General features: G+C 46.9%; 1 protein-coding gene across 1 annotated transcript in view; it reads left to right on the forward strand.

Annotated features, from left to right (window-relative positions):
- Positions 1-6,148: 6,148 nt before the first annotated feature.
- Positions 6,149-11,735, forward strand: part of LOC142707566 (fibrinogen C domain-containing protein 1-like) — a 135,083-nt gene continuing 129,496 nt past the window's right edge. The window contains exon 1 of the mRNA XM_075848335.1: positions 6,149-6,472. Within this exon, the coding sequence (XP_075704450.1) occupies positions 6,446-6,472 (27 nt within the window). The 5' untranslated portion in view covers positions 6,149-6,445. The remainder of the gene's footprint in view (positions 6,473-11,735) is intronic.

Here is an 11,735-nt window from a genome sequence, read left to right on the forward strand (position 1 = left end):
TGTTAACATTTCTTACCAACTCTGCGGTGGCGTTACATTGTCCGCGGGTAATGGTCTGTGGCGAAAACGGGAGAAAGAAATATCTAACTGTGTGTGTGAGGCCTCAAACTCCGCACGTCAATATATAACGGGATGTAGGTCTGGGCGGACCGGTGCGGCCGTCAGGTCGGTTTTACACTGTCACAATATGGCCGCCTTTTAGCGCCGTATTATTGCCGTAACTCCCGAACCCCGCCGTCCTACTGAGCTAAACTTTATCATAGAATCGGAGTATGGAAGAAATATTCGAAATCCTTCCGGGTCTATTCACGTGACGTTTCATGGCGTTTTGTTTCTATTTTCACGGATATAGCGAAATTGCGGGGAAAATATGCTGTAGTTACGCATGGCAAAAATGCGCCACAAAACGTGCTCATGAGAACACACCCGAATCACCAGGCTATAGTGTGGAAAAAAAAAATTATACGAATTATGTAGACCTTTTGTTTTTTCAATTTTTTTTTGCTTATTTTTGATTATTACGTTTTGTCTTTTAGAATTTTAATGTTTTTTTTTGCCTTTTATTTTTTAGTATGAACTTTTTTATTTTACATTTTTTCTTTAAATTATTCTTTATTTTATTTTATCATTTTTTATTATCAGTTTTTTTCTGAGGGTATGTTCACACGGCCTATTTACGGACGTAATTCGGGCGTTTTTGCCCCGAATTACGTCTGAAAATAGCGCCTCAATAGCGCTGACAAACATCTGCCCATTGAAAGCAATGGGCAGACGTTTGTCTGTTCACACGAGGCGTAATTTACGCGCCGCTGTCAAATGACGGCACGTAAATAGACGCCCGCGTAGAAGAAGTGACCTGTCACTTCTTTGGCCGTAATTGGAGCCGTTATTCATTGACTCCAATGAATAGCAGCGCTAATTACGTCCGTAATGGACGCGGCGTTCAAGCGCCTGCACATGCCGGTACGGCTGAAATTACGGGGATGTTTTCAGGCTGAAACATCCCCGTAATTTCAGCCGTTACGGACCCCCGCCGTGTGAACATACCCTAATAGTCGTTACCCGTTTAATTTTTATTTGTTTGACTTTTAATTTACTGTATTTTCTTCTTCTTTTATATTTAGTATTTTTTTTTTATTTGTTTCCATTCGGTTTTTTTCTTATTATTTATTTTAGTATTTTTATTATTTTATTTAGTTTTTTATTTATTTACTTACATTTTTCTTGTTCTATTTTATTTTAGTATTTATTACGTGTTTTTTTTTAATATACTTTGTGTATTTTTTTTTTTTTTTATTTATCTCTACATTTTTTCTTATTATTTATTTCAGTATTTTTTTTTTTTTATTTCATTGTTGTATTTACTCTATTTGTTTTACGTTACATTTTTCTATTACTTTATTTTAGTATTTGTTTTTTTATTTACTATTTATATATATTTTTTTATTTGTTATCTCTACGTGTTTTTTACTATTTGTTCATTATGTTTTTTGACTTTTTTAGTTTTCTTTTATTTTATAAATGACTTTTCCATTTGCCGTTGGCACGTCATGCAGATGAGGAGTCAGGAACCTGTATCTAAATACAAATGAACGTGCCACTTCCACATTAAATAGATGGAAAGTATCACTGGACCTCGAAGAATTTCGTTTTGCGCGGCGGCCGGCGGTGACTCGGTCATGATCACGGTTTCCTCATACTCTGTACCTCCAAGCCTTTGCAGCAGGTACTTGCACATGAACTATAGGTATAATAATCCACAGTCAAGGCGGGGTTAAAGGGGGATTCCGGGTACAGCAAATCATTTTCTAATCTACTTGCTGTATCAATTGCTCAGTTGTCAAGATCTCTGCTTGCTGTCATAAAATAGGAGCCTTCATTGTTTACTTCTCTTGGATAAAAATCTGTCCTGGTGCTGTGATGATCACACAGGTGCACGGCTCGTTACAAGAAAGAATTCTGAAATGTGCTGCAATTGTAACGAGTCCTGCACCTGTGTGTCCATCACATGACCAAGAGAGATGTTTATTCACAGTGGGGCCTGTGGGGTCCCTAGGCTTTGGGGCCTACTTGCAGCCACGACACTGGTCCCTTTTGAATGACCGCAAGCAGAGATCCTAAGGAATGAATACAGAAGTAGTTTGGAAACTTTTAGAACTTTTTATTATATAAAGAATACATCTTTTTGTAGAAACTGAAATATCCCTTTAATAAAAGAAAGTGTAATTCGGATTTCAACATTTTATTTTTTATTAGTATTTTTGTTCGATTAGTTTTTTATTTTTCGTTATAATTTCTGCTTTTTCTCCATTCACATCCAAAGCTGCTGTCAAAATTTTGCAGGTTGGTTTTGCAAATAGATAATTGTTTAGCTCCACTCTGCTGGCAGACATGTGACCTAACAGTGCGGCTCCCACAATGCACTGCTCTCTGGTCATAGGAAACCCGCAGATTTGTGGATGCAGCTCTGGATGTGACTGGAGTAAATAATAAGATATATCACAGGATCGGTATAAGAACATGATGTCGATTTCAAAGATGTCTTAATATTTTATTATTAAGAACGTGCGGTAAATTTCCCACCTTGGACGCTGCGGTCTGCGCGGAGTCACTTATTAAGCGCCCACTCCGTTACGACTTGATCTGCGCAGGCATAATGAAGTTAAATTTGCGCTAGTCAGTAATTAGCTGGCAGGGTCTTTGTGCTGCATGCTAATTAGATTACCTCCCATTGGACAATTACTTGTCTTCGGAGCCGGCCGCGTTTAGCTTTAAAAGACGCCGCAAATTGCTATTTTCGGCTCGCCACATTGTTCTGTGTACACACGAGCGTAATTACCTCCGGAAAACAAAACAACAAATCCGCAACGTACGCCGCAGCCTCCCCCACCGCCGCCGCCGGGAGAATCATTCAGGAGGGAGCAGGAAGGTTACAACTTTTTAAAGAATTTCTAGAATTATTTTATAAAATTTCCGCCATTTCTCAGTTATATCTGCGTCCGGAAAAGCTGGGTGGGAGCTGCGACAGCGGCCATATTGGTGGTAACCCGACGTCCCTGGGACATGAAAAAACCCATCCCCCCATTCATTAACACCTACAAAACACCCTATTTACCAGTAACCCCACATTCCCAGGAGGATTCTGGGTATTCAAGTCCCGTCCCCCCCCCCCCCGTTCCTTTTCTCTTTGCCTTGCTGACTGTTCCGAATTTTGTCTGGTAATTAGATTGCGGGCAGCGCCCCCTCCCCCGATATCCAGTTATACCGCCGGCGCCGGTCCAGAGTAATATCTTCAGGAATATAAGGACCCCGGGGATGATCCAGTTATACACAGATTACGCCGCACAATTGGCTTCCGGCGGCCATTTATTTGACAGAAAATATATTTATTTATTTCCAGGGTGAAGGAGGGGGAGGGGGGACCCCCGGGGGCCCGCGTTATACCTGCACATCTCTATTGTGGGAAGTTTAACCCTCGTGGTGCCAGAGAGGGACGTCGATTCTGCCGCAGCTCCCCGGTGACATCGTCTCTCTTAATTTGGGTGATGTTTGGGATTTGGCACAGAATCTGATCTGCAGTCAACTTAGCTCGAAAGCCAACCCCTCCCCCACTTCACCGCACCGTCCCCCGGGGGTAGATATAGCCAATACGACCAAACTAGGAACCGCAAACGTTCCATGTAAATAAGAAGGATATTAATGATGTGCACCGAACGATCACTGATCATATATCATTATCTGACTCTATTCACTGACAGCAAGCAACACCCCAAATAACCGCATCAGGGACCCCAAGTTATTGATATTAGATATGGGAGACCCCACAATATTAAAGGGCTCATCCAGCGCCATGTAATTACTGTGGAATGAAATGCTCTGCAACTTTCTAATATACTTTGTGTTTCAATTCCTCACCATTTTCAAGATCTCTGCTAGCTGTCAGTGAATGGGAATATTTTTGTTTACACCCGAACCCGTCCTGACCTAATACTCCTCACAGCTGAGGGTTTGTTACATTGGTATCCAGTGTAGATAATCCTCTGTGAGGTAAACACATCAGCAGCACAAATCTCCCCAATTGTATGATAGTTTGTTACAATGTATCAGTCCACAGAGGATTATTTAGACTAAAAATAAAATTGTAAGAAAGCTTCAGCTGTGAGAAGTATTAGATCTGTACAGGTTTTCAGTCTGGGGATGTTAACAATACTGGTCCCAGTCACTGACAGCAAACAGTGATCTTTATTTAAAATGGTAAAGATTTGATACCTAAATTGAATAGAACATTGTATTACATTTCATTGTACGATGGTTAAGCTTTATTTGCATAGGGCTGCAGGAGCCACATCAGCCATCCTAATAGTTTGTTACAATGTATCAGTCTGGAGTCCGGGATATATCGCTCACAGAGGATTGTCTAGACTGGATACATTTGTAACAAACCCTCAGCTGTGAGTTTAGGTGTTTTCTGTCTGGATGGAAACCAGAAGTTTTACATTCACTGACAGCAAGCTGAGGTCTTTAAAACGATCAGGCATTGAAGCCCAGAGTCTATTGGAAAGTTGTGGAACTGGTTTACAGAGCAGACTATACATTGATATTATCAGGACAGTCCCTGTCTATATGAGATTTTAGGGCATATTGGCATCGTAGAGAGGGGTCCCCCACTTCGAAACCCCCCCAATGAGCCAGTGCGGAGCGTTCATGGGAAGAGCAGCACTCAGTCGGGCGGACGACGCAACAATCTATTATATAGGCGCCTCGTAAATAATAATATATCACAATGAGGCCTCAAAACAACGGGTCCCTGGGAGCAAGAGAAGCGGCATCATTCCTGCACCCCAACAACTAATATGACCGGTATCACAAGACTGCTGTCCCTCTGTTGTTCCTCCTGGAAATGTAGGAATACAATGGCAACTGGGTGTGACCAGTTGGGGGTGTGTCCCCAGACTGACAGCGTCCAATCAGTACTGAGAGTGAGACTGTAGGGACACGCCCCTTTGACCAGAGGAATGGTAACACCCAGTTGTCAATTTATTCATACATTTCCAGGAGGAATAACAGAGTAACAGCATGAGACAGAGTTCTAAGATAATATGTTCCAGAATTGTTTTTTTTTACGGGGAATATAAGTATTTACTTAGTCGGACATGTCAGGAGAGGGGATCGGTCCTCTTTAAGGGGCCCGTCCTGATGAGATTTCTCCTATTACCGAGGTGCATCATCAGTCCCCAATTGCGGGACATTTAAGCCCCACCCACATACCGTCTGGGAACGCCCTAAAGCCTCATAGAAAAGCCCCTTTTTATTTCAATATACATAAGCCTGGCCCTTGTGATCCTATTCGCAGGACCGTCCTGCAAAAGATGTGACTACTGGGCGGTATGGTGGGTGATGTCATGAGCGCGATCACTGCAGCTCCGAAAGAAGAACACAGACGCCAGGGCTTCACATGAAGTGAAATGCCAGCACTTGGTACAATCTGCGGTGACATTTGCGACTCCCCCACATTCTCGTAGACTTCGCTTTATTTATTCCTATATCTTTGGAACAGGAGGTAATATCAGGGCGCCATTAGTTATGCAACCAAATGTTCACAAGTACGAGACTTCCTAAAAAACCAGGAGCCCCCCTGCGAGGCAGACAAGTATGGACAGCTTCTCACCTACACTAATACATTGCAACAAACCTCAGCTCTGTGAGTTTTCAGTCTCAGGATGTAAACATAGATGTTACTATTCAGTGACAGCAAGCTGAGGTCTTGAATTTGGGGTCAGGTTTAAGGTCAGAATTTATTTGGGGATCTGGTCCGGGGTTTAATGCCTCCCATGCCCCCATTCTGCATTGTCTACTTCTGTGGCTGGTGGTGTGCGAGGTACCGTGGTCCCAGCATCTTCAGGCCATGTTGGGAGTTGTAGTTTCACTGTGACGTGGCCAGCAAGTGTGTCCTCACCCTCACTTTCACACGGAGCCCCCATGTAGCTGCCCGGGTGGGGGGCATTCAGAAGTTTTTATGGACCCAGCACGTTCTTCCCCAATAATCGCAGCTTCTCTTCCAGGATTTCCATTCTTTCCTGTCTCTTGTTTACTTGTATTTTGGGTTTGTTATTGTTTTATTGATACATTGTATCCTTCTCTGCTGCAGGTCACCTTATTAGAGTGTAAGCTTTGCAGGTGAGGACTGAAGGCGCCGCTGTTCTCCCTGACACCAGGCGCTTCTGTCTTCTCCCCTGTATGACTGCCTGTGAGATGCGGAGGACGCGGCAGATCCCGGGGGAAACGTCAGGTATTATTTCCATGGTAACGTTAGTATACAAGTCAGCGAGATCAATATTCAGCGGTGACTGATGAGAGCGACAAAGACAAAGGTAGAGACGAAGGAGCCGCCGCAACGTAGCACGCCTTAGATACCTGATCAGGCGGTACATCATCTCACAGAGACATGCAGGAAAATGAACATCATTGTAAGGTAATATCGAGGTACATTGTATCTAAGCCTATCATGTGTGATACTGTATCCTGAGCTGTGTATCCTGAGCTGTGTATCTAAGCCTATCATGTGTGATACTGTATCCTGAGCTGTGTATCCTGAGCTGTGTATCTAAGCCTATCATGTGTGATACTGTCTTCTGGGGCCCTGTATCTAAGCCTATCATGTGTGCTACTGTATCCTGAGCTGTGTATCTAATCTTCATGTGTGATACTGCCTGCTGAGCTGTGTATGTAATCCTATCATGTGTGATACTGTCTACTGAGCCACTGTATCTAATCCTATCATGTGTGATACTGTCTGCTGAGCTGTGTATCTAATCCTCATGTGTGATACTGTCTGCTGAGCCGTGTATCTAATCCTATCATGTGTGATACTGTCTGCTGAGTTGTGTATCTAATCCTATCATGTGTGATACTGTCTGCTGAGCCGCTGTATCTAATCCTATTGTGTGTGATACTGTCGGCTGAGCTGCTGTATCTAATCCTATTGTGTGTGATGCTGTCTGCTGAGCTGCTGTATCTAATCCTATTGTGTGTGATACTGTCTGCTGAGCTGCTGTATCTAATCCTATTGTGTGTGATACTGTCTGCTGAGCTGCTGTATCTAATCCTATTGTGTGTGATACTGTCTGCTGAGCTGCTGTATCTAATCCTATTGTGTGTGATACTGCCTGCTGAGCTGCTGTATCTAATCCTATTGTGTGTGATACTGTCTGCTGAGCTGCTGTATCTAATCCTATTGTGTGTGATACTGCCTGCTGAGCTGCTGTATCTAATCCTATTGTGTGTGATACAGTCTCAGAGAATCATGAAGCAATCACAGGGTCTTGGTTGTAGATTTGACCTGATTATTGTAAGAAATATAAGGAATCCCCTCCCCCACATACCGGATTGGACCAGACAACGCCTGTATAAGATTTATGGGCACAGCTAGATGAGTCCAGTAGTTCAGCTCATCGGTCCCTGCAGTCCCAGTCTGTGGTGCTGAGTTATTTTGTTTCTAGTCCTTGGCGTTCAGTGATTTTGTGTCCTCGTCTTTTATTTAGTGGTGAATGATGTCGGTATTTTTGCCTCTGTTCCCCTGAGTAACATTCAGGTAGGATGATGCAGGGTGGATTGTAAAGAGCAGCTATCATCTGACAGCCTCTCACTGACTGTGGAAGGAGCCGATATCACCTGGCAGTAGAAGGAGTGGCTGTCACCTGGCAGTAGAAGCAGTGGCTGTCACCTGGCAGTAGAAGCAGTGGCTGTCACCTGGCAGTAGAAGGAGTGGCTGTCACGTGGCAGTAGAAGCAGTGGCTGTCACCTGGAAGTAGAAGCAGTGACTGTCACCTGGCAGTAGAAGGAGTGGCTCTCACCTGGCAGTAGAAGGAGTGGCTCTCACCTGGCAGTAGAAGGAGTGGCTCTCACCTGGATGTAGAAGGAGCGGCCGTCACCTGGCTAAAGAAGGAGCTGCCGTCACCTGGCTGTAGACGGAGCGGCCGTCACCTGGCTGTAGAATGAGCGGCTGTCACCTGGCAGTAGATGGAGTGGCTGGCAGTAGAAGGAGCGACTGTCACCTGGCAGTAGAAGGAGCAGCTGTCATCTGGCAGTAGAAGCAGCGGCTGTCATCTGGCAGTAGAAGGAGCGGCCGTCACCTGGCTGTAGACGGAGCGGCCGTCACCTGGCTGTAGAATGAGCGGCCGTCACCTGGCTGTAGAATGAGCGGCCGTCACCTGGCTGTAGAATGAGCGGCCGTCACCTGGCTGTAGAATGAGCGGCCGTCACCTGGCTGTAGAATGAGCGGCCGTCACCTGGCTGTAGAATGAGCGGCTGTCACCTGGCAGTAGATGGAGCGGCTGGCAGTAGAAGGAGCGACTGTCACCTGGCAGTAGAAGGAGCAGCTGTCATCTGGCAGTAGAAGCAGCGGCTGTCATCTGGCAGTAGAAGGAGCGGCCGTCACCTGGCTGTAGAAGGAGCGGTCGTCACCTGGCTGTAGAAGGAGCGTCCGTTACCTGGCTGTAGAATGAGCAGCCGTCACCTGGCTGTAGAAGGAGCGGCCGTCACCTGGCTGTAGAAGGAGCGGCCGTCACCTGGCTGTAGAAGGAGCGGCCGTCACCTGGCTGTAGAATGAGCGTCCGTCCCCTGGCTGTAGAAGGAGCGGCCGTCACCTGGCTGTAGACGGAGCGGCCGTCTCCTGGCTGTAGAATGAGCGGCCGTCACCTGGCTGTAGAAGGAGCGGCCGTCACCTGGCTGTAGAAGGAGCGGCCGTTACCTGGCTGTAGAAGGAGCGGCCGTCACCTGGCTGTAGAAGGAGCGGCCGTTACCTGGCTGTAGAAGGAGCGTCCGTCCCCTGGCTATAGAAGGAGCGGCCGTCACCTGGCTGTAGACGGAGCGGCCGTCACCTGGCTGTAGACGGAGCGGCCGTCACCTGGCTGTAGACGGAGCGGCCGTCACCTGGCTGTAGACGGAGCGGCCGTCACCTGGCTGTAGAAGGAGCGGCCGTCACCTGGCTGTAGAAGGAGCGGCCGTCACCTGGCTGTAGACGGAGCGGCCGTCACCTGGCTGTAGAATGAGCGGCCGTCACCTGGCTGTAGAAGCAGTGGCTGTCACCTGGCAGCAATACTATGTGAGATAGCTGTGGCATGAAAAGAGATGTAAGGGTTATGCCAGACCCCTGTACGTTCTCCCACAATGCACCAGGATGAGGTGTATTATAGGAACTCAGCTTAGGTGTATATGTCAGGGCTAATGGATCAAAAGTGCAAACCAAGGAAAATTTAGATGCAGCTATGGATGTGACTGGAGTAGAAGACATATTGGAACTCTTGATCAGTGCAAGAAAAGTATTTGCAAAGTTGCTCAAGTAGAAGAACAACCAACGGGAAGACCCTGAACCAGCAGAGGAAAGAGCATTATATGGATGTCGGGGGCGAGGGCTGAAAAATAAAGGGCGTGCTGAGCAACTGCTGCGGGGGTGGGGGGGCAACTATTTATAGACAACAAAGAGAACTAAAGCGAAGATTCACGGGGACAAAGACAGAGCATGAAAACGAGACAGACAGCCTGGGACGAGCGGAGCGCGATCCGCACTGCTGACTGCGACAAACCGCTATAAATATACATGGCCAGATAATAAAAGCATCTAATGCCATTACCGGGGGCAGAGGTCGCGACAAAGCAAAGTCACCGCCGCAGCCGCACAAATTATTCACGAGATGCCGGAACGAAAAAACTACGGGAAGGACCACCGGGCCCCCAACAATAGAGAGGACGCAGAGTGCACACATGACAGGCTTAGATACACAGCTCAGACTACAGTATCACACATGATAGGATTAGATACATTGGCTCAGCAGAGAGTATCACACATGATAGGATTAGATACATCGTCCAGTAGACAGTATCACACATGGTAGGATTAGATACACAGCTCAGCAGACAGTATCACACATGGTAGGATTAGATACACAGCTCAGCAGACAGTATCACACATGATAGGATTAGATACACAGCTCAGCAGACAGTATCACACATGATAGGATTAGATACAGTGGCTCAGCAGACAGTATCACACATGATAGGATTAGATACAGTGACTCAGCAGACAGTATCACACATGATCGGATTAGATACACAGCTCAGCAGACAGTATCACACATGATAGGATTAGATACAGTGATTGGTTGGCACTCTGGTCTTGCAGCACTGGGGTACGGAGTTTGAATTCTACCAGGGGTGGCCTCTGCATGGAGTTTGCCTGTCTCCCCCTGGTCATGTGATTTCCTCTGACCCATCCTCCTTATTACCGGTTGCCTCCAGTGCTCGGGCAGGTCGCGTGTGACTGTCACTGGGGGCAGGTATTGGGGTGTGTGCGCTCCCTGGTGCCCTATAATAATACATAAACTAACCACGCGTTTCGCAGCCTCGGACACGACGGCCTCTTTCCATGTGATAATCGCCAGCTACAATTTTCTCGTGTCTCCAAACTTTGAAGGTTCCCCGAAAAAGAAGGGGGAGGTTGGAGACGACGATCAGATGGAGACGTGACATAGAATAAAACTGGCAGATAAAAATAAACCAAAGCCAACGCGTTTCGCCTTCCCGGCACTCCCCCCGTGTACGGCTGCGAGCAGAACAGACTTTTTTGCATTCTGGGCTTTTACCGGCAGAAAAGCTTAAAGGTCTCAGATCTTTCCACGAGCGCTCCCCTCATTATTCATACAATTAGCATGTTCTGTGCGTGCCGGGACCGTAGCGAAACAATCAGCGCAGAGGAGATTAACCCACGCCTCGCCAGTGACTACTAAGAAATGGAGCTGGAAAGTCCTAAAAACTGGACGGCCGAGGTCACATGGGGCGTTAGTGCGGCACATTGCAGATTATACACCCGTGGTCGGGCACTTTGTACCCCCTCCCTGGCATCGCTGTGGTGGATTGTCAGTATTTCACACGTAACATCTGACTGGTGCCGTATTTAAAGGAACACTCCAGCCAAAACAACTACACTGTGAGGGGGCGGAGCATGAAACAGGGATCCTCTCTTTGCTGTTCTTTGTGTCATGCTCCGCCCACAGCGAGCCTCGAATATCAACATTAAAGAACTCTTCTTTTTGCCCGTAGCAACCAATTAGCACACCAGGTTTAGTAACGGAAGCTGCGCTGTGATTGGTTGCTATGGGAAACCAGGAAAGTTTTTCATTGTAACTTTTTTTTCCCCAAAGCGTCAATTAAGATGTAAAATACCGGAGACCACGCGCCGCTCCGATAGACCGAGACAAGCCATGGACGCGTTTACAAGAGTGTGCGAGTGCAGCCGCCGGGTCGCCCCATTTTACGTTACTATCAACGCTGCCCCTGGGAAAACTAAAGTTGTGCAGCAGACGACAGCGAGCAGAGAGGCGATTGTCAGAAATCCGTTATATCACACCAAGCGCCACTTTGGGTTGTTGGATATTTATAGTGGATACAGTTGACAGCGGGACATACCCCCGGCCGCGCGGGACACCGTCCCCATAATCCAGGACTGTCTCGCTGAATCTGGGACGGTTGGGAGGTATGCTCTACAGTAGTACAACCGCTCCCAGGACTACAATCAGGGGATCCAGACCCACCAGTCCAGGGAGCTCCTACACTTCCCTAATTGGCCCACTACAGACTAGCCCCGGGTTTGAGCACAGTGCCGCTCATCGCCTCCTGCTCCCAAATCCCGGGCTGACTATTTCCACAGTTCCCAGCAGACTCCCCTAGAGCTACAACAC

The sequence above is a fragment of the Rhinoderma darwinii genome, unplaced genomic scaffold, assembly GCF_050947455.1.
Source record: "Rhinoderma darwinii isolate aRhiDar2 unplaced genomic scaffold, aRhiDar2.hap1 Scaffold_36, whole genome shotgun sequence".
NCBI lineage: Eukaryota > Metazoa > Chordata > Amphibia > Anura > Rhinodermatidae > Rhinoderma > Rhinoderma darwinii.